This window comes from Urocitellus parryii, chromosome 10 (assembly GCF_045843805.1).
Source record: "Urocitellus parryii isolate mUroPar1 chromosome 10, mUroPar1.hap1, whole genome shotgun sequence".
Lineage (NCBI taxonomy): Eukaryota > Metazoa > Chordata > Mammalia > Rodentia > Sciuridae > Urocitellus > Urocitellus parryii.
Genome location: NC_135540.1, coordinates 643,107 through 663,395, shown reverse-complemented (window position 1 = coordinate 663,395; position 20,289 = coordinate 643,107). Strand labels below are relative to the sequence as shown.

General features: G+C 53.1%; 1 protein-coding gene across 1 annotated transcript in view; it reads right to left on the bottom strand.

Annotated features, from left to right (window-relative positions):
- Myoz2 (myozenin 2) overlaps positions 1-20,289 on the bottom strand; it is a 41,978-nt gene that overhangs the window by 7,224 nt on the left and 14,465 nt on the right. Inside the window, exons 4-6 of the mRNA XM_026380538.2 lie at positions 16,900-17,029; positions 13,066-13,249; positions 22-239 (exon numbers count right to left, since the gene is read on the bottom strand). Of these exons, the coding sequence (XP_026236323.2) occupies positions 22-239; positions 13,066-13,249; positions 16,900-17,029 (532 nt within the window). The remainder of the gene's footprint in view (positions 1-21; positions 240-13,065; positions 13,250-16,899; positions 17,030-20,289) is intronic.

Sequence of the window (20,289 nt, the reverse complement as noted above, 5' to 3'; positions counted from 1 at the left end):
GGGTGCCACAGAACCTCCGACCGGCAGCCGTGGTGTCCTCTGCAGACTCGGCAGCTACCACTATGGGAAGATTCTCAGACACCCATCCCTTGGGAGTCCTGTTGAAGGACCGTCGGCCAGAAAGGGGGTTGGCAAAAGCCATGAACCTAGGGTCTGTCAGCAGCAGTAGCTCAAAATCTGGAACTTTGAATTTCACCACTTTTGATGCCTTTTCAAATCCTCCAAATGGGGTGGCCACTCTGTGGGAAATGGAGAGAAAAACAAGTAACAATTAATATTCAGAGTTAACAGGGAGCAGTTCACATTCTCAAGGTTGTGTTAGGATGGTCCTGCACTCCCAGTGCACAGTCTCCAGGCTGGGCCTGCAGGCCAGCTTTCCTGGGAGGCCCAGGTCTTTAGATGGAGCTGGGTACGTGCTGAGTTGAAGTACAGTAGCCCAGGCCTCTGCTGAGCCTGCAGGAATGGCCCTTACCAGGGCCTGTGCTGGCCATGTCCCCTGTTTAAGGTCCCCTCCTCCTGCTTTCTTCCGCTGGTCTACACTTGGGGTCCTTTGGAGCCACCCTCCCTTATCCCAATTCTGTAGCCTAGATGGTCCCCCAACTTCCTACAGCTTCTCTTTTCAAGTACATGTTTGTTTGGGATATCTGTGAATGACAAATTCTTTGAGGGCAAGGAGCATGGCTTTTGCATCTTTCTATCTTCATCTCAGAAACCTCCGCATTCCCCACGGCTCTCTCAGTCGCGTCCCGCTTCCTTCCACACATTTCTAGTGGGTGGTGCTGATTTATTCATTCAGCCACACGCACGGTTCTAAGTGCTCAGTGGAAACAGAAGTCGGAGTCTTGGGTGGTCACCAAGGGCAGCATGAGACAAGAAAGAAACTCAAACATGGCAGAGTGCCTCGCGGTGATGGAGCTGGGCGGACAATCATAATGGGTCCTGTGATCCTGGGCTCCGGCTTCCGCGTTCTCGGGACTCCCTGTGGCCTTTCTAGTTAGTTCACATGCTCCTGTCACCAGATAGCACCTTTGAACACCTCAGGAAACCAGATGGGGACTGTGAACGTCCACTCTCCCAGAATGTGAGTAGGCCTCAGGGAACTCTCCAGGATGCACAGGAAGCACACGGACAGAGCAGGGACACGGTGTCAGATGGAGCCTGTCCCAGCTCCGGGGCACCATGAGGGCCACAGCTGTGAGCCAGATACAATGGAAGTCGACCTTCCTGGGCTAGAGGGAGGAGCTTACAGAGCCAGCGTCATCAAAGGCTGGGAAAAGTGGTGAGAATGCAGCAGAGAGTCCACTCACCCACTCCCTGTCAGAACTTTAGTTTCTCTAAATGGAATGAGGTGGGGCAGGGGCGAGGGACGGGCGAGGCATCAGAGGAACAAAACAGGCTGGCCACAACCTTCTTCAACACATGAAATCCTGAACCAGCGGGGAGCGGTGCTGGCTGCGTGTTGAGGAGAAAGGGCTCTGCCTAGGGAGGCCGAGGCAGGAGGGTGGCAAGTTCAAGGCCAGCCCTGCCATTTAGCGAGGTCCTGTCTCAAAACAAAAAAATAGAAATAAAAATGGGTGGGGATGTGGTCCCAGGTAGGGTTTACCTGGTTGAACCCCAAAAGAAGAGAGAAAAGGCTGACCCAGGATCATCCACGTGCCAAGGTCTTCTCTCCTGAAGGGAGAAGGTGGACTCTGTTTCAGGAGACGGGCAGGTTGGTGGCGTGAGAGTGTTCCTGGCCTGGTGGGCAGTGCCCAGGCCTGTGCTCCTCCATTCAGGGAGAGACGGTTGGCAAAACCATGCCTTCCTGCAGCCACGCAGGGAGACAGAGATGGTCTCAGCCAGCATGGGGGCCTCAGCAGCCGAGCTGAGGTCAGGGCCTGCCCAGGGGATGGTAGAACTGGGCATGAGGAGGAGGGGGCTCAGAGGGGCTGTTGGACCACAGAAATGGAGAAGCAGGGGTGAGCGGAATCGGAGCATCAGTGAAGGAAATGGTACTGGGCAGCAAGGGATGGAGGTGGCAGAGGGAGTCCTGATGTTGAGGTGACAGTGATAATGGCAACTGTGCAGTTAGCAGGGAACCTCCGTCCACACACCCTGGTCCGCTCGCACCTCTCTCCCTGCTGAAGAGCAGTGCTGTGTGTCTGTGCACCTGTCAGGGGGACTGTCCTCCGGCCCCCAGGACGCAGTGGAGGCTGCACCCAGCGACGTCACCGGCTGGTCGGCCACCCCGGCTGCGGCTCTATTTCAGCAGCGTCTCATGAGGCTCCTGCGCTGGGCCTAAACCGTTATTCTGGATATAAGGGAGACGGACTTGGAAAACACCCTGAGGAACCAGCCTGGCCTTGAGGCGCTTTGATAATCGGCTTCAGAGGAAGCGATGAGAGCAAATGTTTGCCCAGTGGGTACCACGTGCCAGAGGCCCGCTAACCGCTTCTAGAGCTTTTGGCTCACCCTGGGCTCCTGCTGGGGTGCGTCGTCTGGGGTGGGCTCTGAGACCCCATTCTAGCTGTGGCTGAGGGCTCTTGGTGGCCAGGAGAACAGAGGCAGGTGTGTGATGGTCCCCCTGGAGCAGCCCAGCCTGCTCTGTCAGTGAGGAAAGGCAACTTTGACTTGAAGCCTGGGTCAGGACCATCAGGGACGGTGGCAGAAGGAGAGCTGGCTCTGCTTGTTCAGAGTCATGAGGAACTGCAAGCCGGGCCCAGCAGGGCCCCTGAGGTGCAGCCCCTCCTGGCCCCCAGCACAGGAGGCTGCCGCCAGCACCTCCAGATTCAAGCTGACTCCATCAGCAGGTCATCGCGGGAGCCCTCCATGGCCTGAAATGACATGTCACTAAAAATGACACGGAAGCCATTCGGCAGGAATGTCTGGCATTGGGAATTCCTGGAGCACCCTGCTGGGTTGAGACCGCCCACTACATGTGGCTTCCTACCCAGCTCTGTCTGAGTACGGCACAGCACCAGAGGTGGGGTGGCCGGCTGGAGCCACACAGCCACACAGTCCCTGGGAGATGGGTGTGGCTGGCCAAGATGCCAATCAACTTGTGACTGCCAGGCAGCCTGAAGCAAGGCCCCGCCCACTGAAACCTCGTCCCTGCCTTAGATGTCCTCCAGTAGGGACCAGAGCCACCTTCCTTGTTCTGCTCCAGCTCCTTTGAGGACTGGAAGATGGATCAAGCGCTCCTCTTGTCTGATTTCTAGCTTTGTCTCTATTTTTTACTATTTCAACTTTCTGTTTCTTAGGCGGCTCACACCTCCTGAGCAGGAATCTACCAGGGTGGGGTGCTGGCCCCCCCGCAATAGATGGTGTGCTCACTGGTGCCAGATAGATTTCACTGATTGCCCTCATCTTCTGCATCAGAGGAGAAAAGTTCCTGTGCACCCAGCCCACGACCCTTCCTTCCCAACAGCTCCTCTCTGTTTTTCCTGCAGGCTTGGGGGTGACTTTCTTTCCTGTAAATGACAATGCTCCCATGTCCCGTCGCCACCTCCTGCCACACCGGCAAGGCTGCTGTTTACACCGCGGGCTTTCTCTTTTCTTTGGCACCACTGAGGCCACGTCCTGTTTGAATTTCACTGCCCTCCACACACACGTTGAAGAAAGTCCACCAGCAGAGATGCTCAGCCTTCCACAGAGAGACTCATGGTGAGATCTTTAAGATCTGTGAAAATGATTTTAAGTTTTAGGCCAAGTTTATGAAGCTGAATTTTCCATGGAAAGATCTGAAATGTTCTACTGAAAGATGATGGGCCAGCCCTGTAATTCCCTGAACATTGACTCTTCCAACGCAGGCTTGCCTGGCGGACTGGCTCTGGGTCATCAGGTGGCAGGGAACAAGCCAGTCGACTTCAGATCCACAGCCAACAGACGCTTCCTTGTTTCCTTGGACCGATGGGACTCCATTTGCAAAAATGAATCCTGCTCACATACAAACCCCCATAATCACTAATTATTCTGTAAGGCAAATGGTGGCATAAAATCTAAAATAAACTCTTCTACAAAGTGGCTAAAGCCAGACTTTATTTAACGTTTTCTTAATCCGTGATGTAGGATTTATGCTGTAGATGAGCACATGGAGATCCTCAGAGGTGGAGGGCCCCCTTCTGGCAGTACACACAGTGGGGCAGCCCCTTGCTCCCAGTTCACCTTTTCTCACGTTACCTGGGTTTGACTTAGAATAAAACTTGAATGTCCTTTAAGGGAGCCCCGGAGCTCAAGGCTGAGTTGAACGCTCACCCCTCTTTGCGCCTGGAAGCCAGGTTGCATGCAGCCACCCTCGCTGACTTGTGTGTGGCTGGGGCTGCCAGCCGTGCCCTCTCACTCTCCCCGGGGACTCTCTGGGAACGACATGTTTCTCTCCCTCCCTCTCTCCCTTTCTCTCTCTTTCTATCTGTTGATCCTCTTTTTTATAAAAATGGAAAAACGCAGCAGAATAAAATCTTAAAGTACTAACATGTTGAATTATCTAAAGATCAGAAGAGAAGATACTTATGCCATGTTACCTTCACCATATGTGCAACATCACGTCAGAAACTAAGTCTTGCCCGGGTGATTTCCCCTTGGTCTTGAGTGGTCAGATGAGCACTGCTGTCCGAGGATAGGGAACACCCACTGGGCACCTGGAGAGCGTTCTGACTTGGTGACTGGGTTGAGCTCTGGACTGTCAAGGTGCTTGGGGCACAGCGAGTGCACAAAGGCTCAGGCGTCTTCTGGGGCTACTTTTCTTTCTGAAATAAAGCGGTACTGAAGCCCAGAGGTGTAAAGAAAGCAGAAGTCACTGGAGACGGTCAGGGAGCCCTGCCTGCTGTCCGATGGCCCATGGCTGCCCTGTGACAGCTGACACCTGGGCTCTGCTGAAAGCCCTCACCTGCTGCCATGATCTGCCAGTGACTCTTTGGATTTCCTGTGGATGTGCTCGGTCCCTTGCCCCAGGGCAGTGTCGTCTTCCCGTTCCTCCTGTTGGTGATACTCTTGCCCTACGGTCTAGGAGGGACAGCAATCACAACTTTTTGAGACGTGTGTGTGTTTGCTTGGTTGTGACTTTTGCCCCTGGAGGTCATTTCCACTGGGTGTGAATCACCAGCTGTGGCTCTTTGGTGACTGTGCAGTGCTCTCCTCCCTCTCCTGTGTGGAAGGCAGCCATCCTGGTTTTCCCTGTGCATTGGGAGTCAATGGGCCATTTGTTCCCTGGCTCTGGGAGTCCTATTGGCCTGGGTTTGCCCTTCTTGAGGTGCAGCCCTTCTTGGGGTGTAGCACTTTCTGGTATGTAGCACTTCCTGGTGCATGGTACTTCCTGGTGTGTGTGCCTTTTGTAGGGCTCCTTGGTGTGAATAGTTCCCGGGTGGGTAGCACCTTTTGGTATGGAGCACTTCCTGGTGTGCAGGACTTCCTGGCGTCTTTACTTCCTGGCATGTTTATTTCCTGGTAGGTGTACTTCCTGCTGTATAGTGCCTCTTGGGATGCAGTACCTCTTGGTATGCAGTCCTTCCTGGTGTGGAATACTGTTCTGGTGTGGATATGAGGTATCTTCCAAAATCTCATGTGTGAGACAATTCAAGAATTTTGGAGGTGAAAAGATTAGATTATGAAAGCTATAACCTAATTGGTGATTAATGCACAATATGAATTCAATGGGTGGTAATCAAGGCAGATCGGGTGTCTCAGGAGGAGGCAGGTCACTGGAGTGTGCCTGTGGTGAGCCGAGCTCCTGGTCTGCTACAGGGTGGCCGCGACCTCCGCTGCTTCCCTCCTCCAAGCCCTTCCACCACGACGCTCTGCCTCACCTCAGGCCCAGAGCCATGGCTTTGGCCAACGATGGACCAAACCTCTGATACCATGAGCCCAAACAGACTTTTCCTCCTCTTGTGTTGTTCCTGTCAGGTCTTTAGGACACAGGGACACAGTTGACACCAAAATTAGTGCCCAGAAGTAGGGTCATTGCTGTGACTGACCTGACAGTGTGGCTCAGAAGCTTTTGGAGCTAGTTTTCAGGGACAGGGATTTTGAAAAGTTCAGAGATGCAAGCTGGAAAAGCTTTAGAATGTTGTGGTGGGGCTTAACGGGCGATTCTGGTGGAGCTCAGAAGACTAGGATGTTGAGGGTGAGTCTGGGACTGTGAGGTTCCAGAGCAGGAGGAGGACTCTGTTGGAAACTGGACTAGAGGGCATGTGTATCATGTTCTGGCTGAGAAGTTGTCGACATTTGCCACATCCTGAGAATTTCTGTGAGGCTGAATGTAAAGGTGATCTACTAACGAATCTGGTGGAGGAAATTCCAACAGCACAGTGTTGAGGCAGTTACATGAATATTTCTACAAATTTACTGTGACATCAGGAACAGAAAACCAAGCAGAGGGGTTTGAAAAATGCAGTTTGGCTGGAAAAGTGTAAAACTGGGGCTAAGGAAATTGTAGCCATTAAAGACAGATATTATAGTCATCCAAAAAACCACTAAACACTTCACCCAAAGACAGTAAGAAGAGGACTTGAGGCATCTCAGGAGTAGGCATCCACTCAAGGTGTGAGAGTAAAACTCCCTCAGGAGGAGAACACTGGGACACCTTCTTGCGCAGGGCTGGGAAGTCGCTCACTGTGCTCAGCCACCAGGCACTTAGAGGCTGCTGCCGCCATGGTCCCAGAGGCTTGGCTACTGCTTGAGATGGCAGCCACCATGAGGTGCTGGTTCTGCAGGAATGCCAGATGCTGGAGTTAGGGGGTCATGGAGTCTTCCCCCAAGATTTGAAAGGCCAGGGAGGCCAGGAAAAGTAGGGCAGGGTTGGAGTCCCTGTGGGAAGCCCCTAAGAGGGCAAATAGTGAAGATTGAGAAGGAAGCCAAAGCTGCAGTGGAGACCCCGAGATTACGAAATGCCAGTAATGTGGGATGTCTGCAAGGAAAGCTGCAGGAGCTGAGCACAGACAACCAAGAGGCTGTGACCAGCAAAGCCACAGGCAGAACGTCACAATGCCCCGCGACATGGACCCACAGGACTTGTTGGCCCAGTGGATTTTGGTCTTGCTTTGTCCCCATCCCTCCTTTCTATGCCCTCTCCTTTGTAGTGGAACAGAAATGTCTACTCTCTTGCTGTACATCAGATGTATAGAACTGGCTTTTGATATTGACTCTCCTAGCTAAGAGTTTGCCATGAGTCTCTGCTGAGATTTCAGACTTGGGCTTTTAGGCGATGCTGGAGCTGTTAGGATGGTGGGCACTCTTGAACCTGGACTTGATGTATTTTACATTATGAGAGAGATACAAGCTTTTGAAGCCAGGATCAGAATATTAAGGTTTAGATAATATTAGAGGTATCTCCCAAAATCTCATGTGTGAGACAATGCAAAACTTTCAGAGGTGAGATGATCGTTCGTATGAGAGCTGAAACCTACTCAGTGGGCCAGCGGGGAGGCAGAGTGGGCCGGCATGGTGTGGCTGGGAGGGGTGGGCCACTAGGGAACGTGCCTCTGGAGCTGTACTTGTCCCAGGTGAGTGGAGCTCTGCTTCCCGGTGGCCATGTCCTTCCCGGTGGCCATGTCCTTCCCGGTGGCCATGTGCTTCCCGGTGGCCATGTGCTTTCTTCCTCTGTGCCCTTCCACCACGATGCTCTATGGAGTGGCAAGCTGTGGACTGGGCCTCTGAAACCACGAGCCCAATACTCTTCTCCTTCTTCAAGTTGTTCTCAGGTCTTTTGGTTGTAGCAATGCAAAGCTACCTAAAACAATAGTTCTTGAAGTACAGCACTTCCTGAGGTGGAGCTCTTCCTGGTGTGCGGCACCACTTGTGCGGTACCTCTTGGTGTGCTGTACCTCTTGGTGTGCAGTACCTCTTGGTGTGCGGTACCTCTTGGTGTGCTGTACCTCTTGGTGTGCGGTACCTCTTGGTGTGCGGTACCTCTTGGTGTGCGGTACCTCTTGGTGTGTGGTACCTCTTGTTGTGCGGTACCTCTTGAGGTGTGGTACCACTGGTGTGCTGTACCTCTCGGTGTGTGGTACCACTGGTGTGCAATACCTCTTGGTGTGCGGTACCTCTTGAGGTGTGGTACCACTGGTGTGCAATACCTCTTGGTGTGCGGTACCTCTTGGTGTGCGGTACCTCTTGGTGTGCGGTACCTCTTGGTGTGCGGTACCTCTTGGTGTGCGGTACCTCTTGGTGTGCTGTACCTCTTGGTGTGCGGTACCTCTTGGTGTGCGGTACCTCTTGAGGTGTGGTACCACTGGTGTGCTGTACCTCTCGGTGTGTGGTACCACTGGTGTGCAATACCTCTTGGTGTGTGGTACCTCTTGAGGTGTGGTACCACTGGTGTGCAATACCTCTTGGTGTGCGGTACCTCTTGGTGTGCGGTACCTCTTGGTGTGCTGTACCTCTTGGTGTGCGGTACCTCTTGGTGTGCGGTACCTCTTGGTGTGCGGTACCTCTTGGTGTGCTGTACCTCTTGGTGTGCGGTACCTCTTGGTGTGCTGTACCTCTTGGTGTGCGGTACCTCTTGGTGTGCTGTACCTCTTGGTGTGCGGTACCTCTTGGTGTGCGGTACCTCTTGGTGTGCTGTACCTCTTGGTGTGCGGTACCACTGGTGTGCAATACCTCTTGGTGTGCGGTACCTCTTGGTGTGCGGTACCTCTTGGTGTGCTGTACCTCTTGGTGTGTGGTACCTCTTGGTGTGCGGTACCTCTTGAGGTGTGGTACCACTGGTGTGCTGTACCTCTCGGTGTGTGGTACCACTGGTGTGCAATACCTCTTGGTGTGCGGTACCTCTTGAGGTGTGGTACCACTGGTGTGCAATACCTCTTGGTGTGCGGTACCTCTTGAGGTGTGGTACCACTGGTGTGCTGTACCTCTCGGTGTGCGGTACCTCTTGAGGTGTGGTACCACTGGTGTGCTGTACCTCTCGGTGTGCGGTACCTCTTGAGGTGTGGTACCACTGGTGTGCAATACCTCTTGGTGTGCGGTACCTCTTGGTGTGCGGTACCTCTTGGTGTGTGGTACCACTGGTGTGCAGTACCTCTTGGTGTGCGGTACCTCTTGAGGTGTGGTACCACTGGTGTGCTGTACCTCTCGGTGTGCGGTACCACTGGTGTGCAATACCTCTTGGTGTGCGGTACCTCTTGATGTGTGGTACCACTGGTGTGCTGTACCTCTCGGTGTGTGGTACCACTGGTGTGCAATACCTCTTGGTGTGCGGTACCTCTTGATGTGTGGTACCACTGGTGTGCTGTACCTCTCGGTGTGTGGTACCACTGGTGTGCAATACCTCTTGGTGTGCGGTACCTCTTGAGGTGTGGTACCACTGGTGTGCTGTACCTCTTGGTGTGCGGTACCACTGGTGTGCAGTACCTCTTGGTGTGTGGTACCTCTTGATGTGTGGTACCACTGGTGTGCCGTACCTTTTGGTGTGCTGTACCTCTGATGTGCGCTACTTCTTATATACACGACCTCTTGAACCTGAGGCTAGAAGATTTTTGTCAACTTTGGAAACTTCTTGTCTGCTAATTCTCCCTCTCCTTCTGGAGTCTCAGTCACACACACCATCTGCGTTGTTACTGCTCTGTGTGTGTCTGCTGCTGCCTTTTGAATCCTGTTCTATGTTCAGAACATTTCCCTGTATCATGGTACCAGTACAGCCCTTAGCCGCGGCTAGTCCGCTATTCAATCCAGGCACTGAGTTTTAAAGCATCTCTATCATTCTGTCCAACAAGTGCAGAAGCTTCGTAAACACGCTCGGCATGTGTGAAATGAACAGCCTGGAAGTTGTGCACACATGCGCAGCTTCCACGGCCTGAGGTGTCCCTGCTTGATCACAACCCCTCCACTCCTGGCCGTGGTCAGTGTTTTGACCTTCATGGTAACATAGACTTATATGATATTTCTAAAATTGGAATGAAACAAGTCATTCCAAAAGGACCCACTCTGTGATTCCTCACAAAGAAAGGACTGAACATGGTGAAAATCACAGTCAGAAAGCAGGATGCGGCTACAGGACCAGGGGTGAGGGAAGCTGTCATTCATGGTGTGGATTCAGGTTTCGGGGGAGGGAGCACCTGGAGATGTGGTGTCCTGGCAGCAAGCCAGCTGAACTTGGTCAGTACTGCCGACTGTGCACTTAGGAAGGGTTAAGGTGGTAAGATGAGAGTGTGTTTTGCCACAGTAAAGAAGACGAAGGAAAAGCCAGTAGAGAGGAGAGGACTTGAGTCTGTGTCCCATCCTGCTTCCTGCTGTGAGGGCCCTGTATCTAGAGGAGGACCAGGGCCAGCCTGGGGGTGTGCAGGGCAGCCTCAGTCCTGGCTCTTGGGCCTCCCCTCCAGGGTGAGGGACCTGCAGGGCTTCCAGCAGGATGATGTGGAAGGTGTGCTCTGTTGGTATCCAGGATATTACCCAGCAGTCCTCCAGGGCCTGGGGTTCACATCTGTACTTCCTGTCTTCTAGGATGTTACCCACAGTTCTCCAGGGCCTGGGGTTCACGTCTGTACTTCCTGTCCTCCAGGATGTTACCCACAGTCCTCCAGGGCCTGGGGTTCACGTCTGTACTTCCTGTCCTCCAGGATATTACCCAGCAGTCCTCCAGGGCCTGGGGTTCACATCTGTACTTCCTGTCCTCCAGGATGTTACCCACAGTCCTCCAGGGCCTGGGGTTCACGTCTGTACTTCCTGTCCTCCAGGATATTACCCAGCAGTCCTCCAGGGCCTGGGGTTCACATCTGTACTTCCTGTCCTCCAGGATGTTACCCACAGTTCTCCAGGGCCTGGGGTTCACATCTGTACTTCCTGTCCTCCAGGATGTTACCCACAGTTCTCCAGGGCCTGGGGTTCATGTCTGCACTTCCTGTCCTCCAGGATGTTACCCACAGTTCTCCAGGGCCTGGGGTTCACATCTGTACTTCCTGTCCTCCAGGATGTTACCCACAGTTCTCCAGGGCCTGGGGTTCATGTCTCACTTCCTGTCCTCCAGGATGTTACCCACAGTTCTCCAGGGCCTGGGGTTCATGTCTGTACTTCTTGTCCTCCAGGATGTTACCCACAGTTCTCCAGGGCCTGGGGTTCACATTTGTACTTCCTGTCCTCCAGGATGTTACCCACAGTTCTCCAGGGCCTGGGGTTCACATCTGTACTTCCTGTCCTCCAGAATGTTACCCACAGTTCTCCAGGGCCTGGGTTCATGTCTCACTTCCTGTCCTCCAGGATGTTACCCACAGTTCTCCAGGGCCTGGGGTTCACATCTGTACTTCCTGTCCTCCAGGATGTTACCCACAGTTCTCCAGGGCCTGGGGTTCACATCTGTACTTCCTGTCCTCCAGAATGTTACCCACAGTTCTCCAGGGCCTGGGTTCATGTCTGTACTTCCTGTCCTCTAGGATGTTACCCACAGTCCTCCAGGGCCTGGGGTTCACATTTGTACTTCCTGTCCTCCAGGATGTTACCCACAGTCCTCCAGGGCCTGGGTTCACATTTGTACTTCCTGTCCTCCAGGATACCCACCACCCTCCAGGGCCTGGGGTTCATGTCTGTACTTCCTGTCCTCCAGGAAATTACCCAGCAGTCCTCCAGGGCCTGGGGTGCCCATCTGAGCTTCCTGTCCTCCAGAATGTTACCCGTAGTCCTCCAGGGCCTGGCGTTCATGTCTGCACTTCCTGTCCTCCATGATGTTACAGCAGTGCTCCAGGGCCTGGGGTTCCCGTTTGCACTTCCTGTCCTCCAGGATACCCACTGTTTCCAGGGCCTGGGGTTTATGTCTCATTTCCTGTCCTCCAGGATGTTATCCAGCAGTCCTTCAGGGTCTGGGGTGCCTGTCTGAGCTTCCTGTCCTCCAGAAATTTACCCACAGTCCTCCAGGGCCTGGGGTTCATGTCTTCACTTCCTGTCCTCCAGGATACCCAGAGTTCTCCAGGGCCTGGGGTTCATGTCTGTACTTCCTGTCCTGCAGGATGTACCCAGCAGTCCTCCAGGGCCTGGGGTTCACATCTGCTCCTCCTGTCCTCCAAGATACCCACTGTCCTCCAGGACCGGGGTTCATGTCTGCACTTCCTGTCCTCCAGGATGTTACCCACAGTTCTCCAGGGCCTGGGGTTCATGTCTGCACTTCCTGTCCTCCAGGATGTTACCCACAGTCCTCCAGGGCCTGGGGTTCACATCTGCACTTCCTGTCCTCCAGGGCCGGGTTCATGTCTGCACTTCCTGTCCTCCAGGATGTTACCCACAGTTCTCCAGGGCCTGGGGTTCCCGTCTGCACTTCCTGTCCTCCAGGTCCTCGGTATTTCAGACCCTCTTCCCTGATAGCCTTTCAATCATTTAAAAAATTTTGCACAACGTTTCTAGTTGTTTTATGACGTTCTCCTGCGGCTGGAAAGGAAGTCCTACCTGTGGCGCATTCTCCCTCCCAGCAAGCCTTTACTGCAGAGGTGGTCTGCTTTGCTAGATGGTGAGCAGTGCACAGCCTGGAGCTCCTAGCACCTCGTGAGCGTGCCGTGGGTGCAGCTTACATGCTGGCTTTTCTTGTGGGGTGAGTTGGAGTGTCAGAGGTAGCTTACTCTAAGGTGAATGTCATGTGACCAAAGACTGGATTGTAACAATTCAAATATCCACCGTCTCATGGGAATTACGAGGAAAGAACCACGGAAAACGGTCGCCATTATGCACACCGCTCCTACAGAAGGGACGTGTTCCCGCAGCACTGGTTTTGGTTTGTGCGTGTGCTGCAATCCTGGGCCGTTAGGTTTATGGGTGACCTTTCATCTGGCCTAAAGCCTGCAAGAAAATCAATTGGAGCCTGCAGTTACGTGGGAGCTCTCCCAACCCCACGAGGTATTTCTGAAAATTCAAACAGCATTGTCATTTGAAGCAACACGTAAACTACCACCAATCTGTTAATAAAATAACATTTTTAAAGTGTGAGTGGTGATCTTGATTTCTATCAAGGCAAATTCCAGAATCATTTCCTTCATTTTCTTACTAACCTTAGAAGACATCCAATATTTCTCCATAGATTCTCTTCTTAATACAAAGGCCCTTTTCCCCAGAGACACGGGTGGTATGATGGCGAGGTCTGGGTGTCTGGTGTGCCCACTGTGCCGGGCCCAGGCTTACCTGTTAAAGCTCCTGTAGTCCTGCAGCTGCGCCTTGCCCTCGGGCTGGAAGAATTTGGGGTGTAGTGCCTCCAGCAGCTCAGGGTCGCTGCCAATGGCCTGCTCCCAGGGAGACTGGTAGTACTTGGGCACGGCCGTGGTGTTGAACCTCTCAGGAGGGATCTCCTTCAGTGGTCCAGAGTAGCCTGGGAGGAGCAAGCACAAGCAGATGGTGCCCAGGGCTCAGCCCCTGCTGGACCTCCCCTGCGACTTTCCATGCCCGGGTGAATTAAGGCAGGTTGTCCTCTCGTGGTGCCTCGAGAGCAGCAGTCTGATGCGCTAGGCTACGGGAGCTGTGCCCCTTCCATCGACTTGCAGTGGACCTTAGACCCTACCAATATTTAAAAATGGGGTCTAGGGTGCAGTGAGGACAGAAATCCCTCCTCTCCCAGTGGACCCTGGAGGTGACCTGTCTCGCACCTGGGCAGTGCAGAAGCTGCAGGAAGGTGGACCCCTCTCCTCACCCCTGGGCGCCCGTCCCTTCTCTACCTGGGTTTTCCAGGGTCTCACCCCTTGTTCTGTGTCTGGCCTTCACCACCCTCACTCATGCCTCCCCCAGAGCTACAAGTGTTCTGCAAGTACCATTCCAGAACCTCCAAGCCACTGTGAGGCCACCGAGGGCACACCTGCCTCCTGGGCTCAGCTGGCCGCTGGGGTCTGCACCTGCCCCACCCAGCCCTGCCCTCAGGTTCTGCCTCCCCAGTTGGTGGCTCTGCTGCGGGCTTCCCGAGGCTCCTCCGAGCTCCGAGGTGTCTTGCTTGCCTCCATGTTCCCTCGCTCTGAGACAGCAGTCTCCTCTGCGCACCTTTCCTTGGCAGGTACCGCCCTAGGCATCGCCTGTGAGGGGCCACTCGGGAAGGCTCCAGCCCACCCCCCCCCACCCCCGGGGCTCGGTGGCTCCCAGAGCTCCTCCTCAGACTATCCACGCTGTCTGAAGGAGTCCATCTACACTCATGGCCTTTATTGACCCTCAGGTGGACGATTCCAGCTTTGCTTTTGAGCTCCAAGCTGCTCTGTTTCTCCAAACAAATGTTTCATGGTGCCCTGACCTGACCACGGGTCTGGACCTCAGGCAGCCATTTCTAGATCCTACGTCATCAGAGAAAATGTCAGTACTGCCCGCAGACGACGCGTCAGTGTCACCCTGAACATCCTCATCCTTGGCAGATCACTACCAACTGCACAAAAGCAGTGGCCCTCGAGTGATCCGCATTGATGAATCACCTGGGCACTGTTTAAAATGTAGGTGGGGTGCAGGTACAGCCCAGGGCAGGGCACTTGCTCGGCACGCAGGAGGCCCGGGTTCCATCCCAGCACCACAATAAATAAGTCAGTGCGATGCTGGTCACTGGCTCTGTCCGCCAGCCCCCTGGCTTCAGTCAGTCTCAGGTACAGCCCACGCGTGTCCAGCAAACACCCAGGCAGACCTTATGCCGTAGTCTGTGGACAGAACAGTGAGTGACTTTCCCTCTCCTGTCCACTTCCTGTCCTGCTGCCCAGCTCAGGCCATCTGTTTCTTGCCAGGGCTCTTGGGACAACCTTCACACTGCGGCTCCACTCTTGGCCCTCTCTCTGCAGGCCACCTCACCCAGCTGCCTCGGTGCCCTCCAGAACCCCAGGCCTGAGCCTCCCGCTTCCTACCTGCCACCTGGTCTGCTGCCGCTCTCTCCTCCTCGGACGCCCCTGCAGCCCTCTGCCCTCCCTTGGGTCCGTTGTGCCCCCCTGGAAGGTCCTGCCTAATTCTTGTCACGTGAACGCTCCTATCTGGGGTCTGGCTGAGGTCACCTCTCCTCTGTGGCCACCCCTGTTTCCCTGGGAAGCGGTCTCCCTCCCTGTCTTCACTGGCCACCACCTCAACGCTGTGTCCTCCCTTCCTGGGTCACCTGAGGGTGGGCCTGTGAGGTGGAGTGTTGGGTTTATGAGGCCTGGGCCTTCCTCGCAGACCCCGCCCGACCCGTGCTGTACTTCTGCACACTTTGTCCCCTGTTAGCAGCGATCCTGTGACTGTGACCCCAGTGTACAGTCACCTTGAGTTCCATTTCCCTCCAACTGTGTGCAGACACCTCTGAAGATGTCTACCTCAGGCTCATATTCATTGTCAGGGCTTCCTAATAATCTACTGAATTAAGGGACCACAATTTATGTGATATTTTCCCATTTTTGAACATCCAGGATTTTACAGGTTTTTTTTTATAGGGACAATTAATAACTTTTTCATTTTTGGCATGCTAAATTATTTATAGGAAATGTGCATGCGTCCAACCTCTCAGTAATGTGACAATTCAGCAATACTACATATGTGTGTGCATGTACAGAGTCTATATAAACATTTATGTATATGTGTATATTCATGCACATATGCGTATGTATGCATACATATGTGTGTATATGAAAGGCTTCTTATTTGTTTTTAAAGCACATTTCTAATATGATTGATTTCAAATAAAGACATTTTAGCTCTACAGTATCGTGGCATTATAATACTCTATTGATTGAGAAACACTGGCTTTTGGATGCATAGTTGTGAACCAATGAAAACTACTTTTCTGAGTTGGATTAAGCTATGGTTTGCTTCCTGAAGTTGCGATTTCAACTCACCAGCCAGCGGGTCAGCCTCTCGCACTCCTGCTTCATAACCAACTCCCCAGCCCCTCTGAACTCGCCCTCCCCCTGCTCGGTTTTCACAGACGCTTTCTAGAGTTTAATGAGTGGATACTTAGCTTTAAGTAGCTACAGGAACTTGCACTTTCAATTCCTGTCCTTGGCGTGTGTCCACGTGTACATGTGACCGTTCCTGATGGTAGTGGGACGCACACACAGTGGGGACCTTTGTGCAGACTGCATGCATTATGGATGTGCCCCTGTCCCCAAGGTCTGCTGCAGTGGCCCTTGGGGGTGGGGCCCAACTCTATCCACTCTGCGATGCATGGTATAGGGTGATGACCTTATAATCAACGTCCTAAGTGCCAAGAGCCCCAGGTGATGGCAGATGAACTGTCCCCTCCCCCATCCCGTCTGCTCCCTTTCCCATTCAACAAACAAACAAATAAACAAGAAAAAAAAAAAACCCACTCCAAACACTGGAAAGCAGCAGGCCAAAGCTCTTCTGCTGCAATGTGGGGTGAAAAGTGGCTGCTGAGGCTGGTCAGGGTGCTGGTTAGGAACCCGGCCCTGGCCCTGTGCCTGGTGGCCTGCTGGGAAGTCCTCACTGCGTTCCTAGGAATGGCGCAGGCAGGCCCCAGCTCAGCAGGCTGAGGTTCCATGTGCATCTGGATAAGATTTAATGTCTTACAGTTGGTTCACTTATGTATTTGCAAAAATACTACTCTATTGGTACCCTTTGAGAAAAATTCTCTAATCGCTTTTGCTAAATCTACTGTTTATTTTGTGAGAAATGACAGGCATTGCCAACTTCAAAATAAAATTATCTAAAATTTTAAGAATCCATTTTGTTCATTACTCGTGAGGCAATATTGGGAGTTCCTCTCTCAATAGGCAGTATTGGATTTTTCTGGAAGGTCTCCTACGCGGTATCTAGTGGTGATTCTAAATCATAGGTACTAGAAGAATAGAGTCTGCCTCTTTCAAGGGGAGGGACACAGAGGAGCCCTTGGGGGGCTGCACGAGGCCACTAGACGTCTCGCACCATCCCTTTAGGTCCGAGTGTGCACACTTACGCTAACTCACCCACAAGCAGGTGTCTAATGAGAACAGCTGATGCGTTTAACGAAGGCTCCCAGGCCTGGGTCTGGCCTCAGGCCGGCAGTTCCACCGTTCCGGCCCTGAGGTCAGTTACCTGGAGCGAGGCTCTCTGGGTTGGGAGGGCTCCGCGGATCCGGGGTGTTGGGAGGTGTCAGGGGGGCCTGCTGGGAGCCCCCCTCCAGGATGCTGCCATCCAGCTTCCCGTTCTGCATGGCGAGGCTGTGCTGCGTTGGTAAAAGGAGAGTCTGTTGAGAACGCTCAGACGCGGGTCACCCTCCCCGGCACGGCGGAGCTTCACCCAGGCCATTGCTCCTGAGCATTCTCCTGTGCCCGACCCAGACCTGCCTGTAACGAGCCCTGCTGTGCGCCAGGTCTGCCCCTGGGCTTCACGTCCATCACTCAAGTCCAGGTCGAGCCTTCCTGTGAGGCCAGTGGCCGCGATTCCTGATGGGCACTAGTTGAATGATGTGGAGCTCTCTGGCCAATTACCCTTGTATTTTGTAGCTGGGCTTTGGATTCTTTACTATGTAAAAATTTAAATTTTAATATGAAATTTGAATAGTAGTTTCGCATACCAAGTCCTCCCCCACCAACAGAAGGAACAGTCACACTATAAATGCATGAATTTACAGAGGGAAAACTTTTAGAAAATAAAACACTTAAAAGAGATGGTTGTCTCAGGTTTTAAATGAATTATTTTGGTATTACAATTTGTATTTCTTCTACGGCAATGATCTACTACCTTAAAACTTTGCATTTAAAAAGAGAAAAGTAGAACCTCTAATAGATTATGTACTCAGAAGTACAGCTGGGACTTACCCTTTTAACAAAGTATTTTCTTGATTATGTCTGGAAAACATGTATTTTGAAAAGAGGTACCTAAGATCGAGTTCAGAAAGAAAGATGCAGTGAAGAGCACGGCAGAGACTAACCCTGACCTTTGTTCTCTGTGAAATGTGTAGAAAACATTTACTAATGCTTTTTCATTTCTAAATTTATTAGATTTTGTGACAAATATGCCTTTACATTTTCATACTTATTTAACCTTACAAAAATTTAGTAATAAAAGTCTGTTTTGTCCTAAAATTCAAATACCACAAAGGCCATAAACTAGGCTCCTGGCCTGATCAATGGGGACAGAAGGAAAGGTGTCCTGGCCTGCGTGCTCCAGCCACCTGTGTACAGTTCACCTCCACAGTGTCCAGAAGGCCTGGTTTCCCATCAATAATGGTAATCAATGGATGATCCATAGAGTGGCCCCTTGTGATTATTGTGCACATCCCCACATGTCACCACGCCTCCCACCACCATATGCAACTGTCACGCACCAACAAACAAAGGAAAACACCAGAGGTTCTGCTCCGTCCTCTTGCGAGCTGCTTAGCTCTGGCTTGGAGCAGAGTCAGTATAAAATGAGACGGTCGTGAACGGTCACCTTGGTGTCACACGGATCCTCCGACTCACTACTTGCCTGTTCTAGAACCATATACTTCCAAGAAGAGCACCATTGAGCAAGAGGACTTCAGTTCCAGGAGGTAGGACCTAGCTGTCTCTGCCTGGGGCTGATTTACACAGCAAAACATCAACCCTGTGAGCGTCTTCAGTGCTTCAGCCCTGCACACCCACTTGCACCCCGCCTCACTCCACCAACCCTCACACGGGCACTGAAGAGAGCCAAGCTGGCCTGGCACTCAGACCTGCCCATCGGGTCTCATCGCCATCAGTTCTGGAGCGTCCACCAGTCCTCCTGCTGAGAACTCCCAGGTGCGGGTCACCTGGAAGGATTCCCGGTGGCTCCGCGCACCCCCTCTGTGCATCCCCAGGGTCGGTCACTCTGTCCCTGCAGCCGCTCTCCCTGCAGCCTCCCAGGTCTGTCCTCCCGCACTCCCGGTCATTCCCCAAACTCCGCCGTGTAGGTCTGGGTGTGTTTCGCTCATTACTCCTGGTCCCCTGGGAACAGGGTTCACCCATTCGCTTGCGCTGTTCAGGGCCCTGCGTGGAGGGTTTGCTGGAAATGTAATGAGCAAATCATGCCCGAGTGTCCCTGGGGGCTATTTAAACACGTGCCCCGTTTCACACTCTTCCTCTGGGTTCACCTACCTGTCCCTGCCACTCAGGCTCTTCTGGGGTCACCTGCACGCTCCCTTAGCTCACACTCCCGTCGGAGTCCCAGGAGCGCTGCTTCCTCAGGGGCCTGGGCCAGGTGCTTCAGAGCGTGGCCCGAGTCCTTCCTACGGGCTGCTCCCTGCTGGCAACCAGTGAAAGGCAGCAGACCCTGGCGGTCTGCAGCACCCTCCTAGGTCTGCTCCCTGCCTGCAGACGCCCCTGCTTCCCAGCTGCTTCCTCCCATCTCTTCCCAGTCATCCTGCCGCAGGCTTCCCGGCCCGGGCTGAGCGGGCTGGCTGAGCTCCGCTCCTGCCGCTGCGCTGCTGTCGCCGAGCACTGCCTGCCGCACCCCTGCTGAGCGCTTCCCTGCTGGGCTGTCAGTGCACGCCGGCTTGCAATCTTGCAACCCGGTTGGGCACAAAAACACAAGCCAGTCAAACTGAGACAAAGTTTTATTTTGTGAGAGGCCGTGTGCGTCCCCTAACAAGTGGGTCCACCACGTGTGTTCTACCTGAGCCGGGGGGCTTCCCCTTCCCCCGGAACACCCTCCTACCATCCTTTCCCAACCAATGGGAACTCTCCCATTACAAGAGTGACATGAGTAACCTGAGTCCCGAACCGGGCCCAGGTAAACAGCAGGAGACAATTACCATAATAATGTAACTTAACATAATCATAATTTGAATGGCTGGCTGGCAGTCACTAAACCCAAAGGTGCCGGTATCAATATTTTTGCTGTGGCTCCTAGCATCATCCCACACCCCAAGTTCCTCCTGAGGCTGTCTCCAAGCCTCCGCCTTCCTTCTGACCATCCTCACCCCCAGGCCACCCCACACCGTCTCAGCACAGCGGCCACATCTGCGGCCCTCTCCTGTTCCTTCCTGTTCTTGTCAGCTGTGTTTTGTTCCTGCATCTGTGTCACCTGTGTCACGTTGGGTCCCCAACTGATCCATCATCTGGTTTGAATCTCACAGAGCCCAGTCATGATTTTTCCTTTGTTCTATGATAAAGTTTTGCTTAAACACGACTTTGATAATCAATTGCTAAAGGCAAAGCACTGTCACAGACACACATAGACACAACGCTTTGCAGTTTGAGTTTAGATCTTGAGTGTTCAGCTTAATTGACTAGTTTTTTTTAAACTTCTGAATCTATAATACCCATTAAAGTGGAAAGTTCAGGCCAACTTTTAAATAAAAGCACAGCTGAGGTGAATACAGGACACTCCAATGCACAGTGGAGAGGTGAGCGCCTTCTCTGACCACCAGTGGTCTCCTAGGGTACAGGACTGACCTTCTCCCCTCGAGGGGACTGACAGTGGACAGGAAGTCACTCACCTCTCCCCATCAGTCCCCTGTTATCAGGAGATGCCTGGACC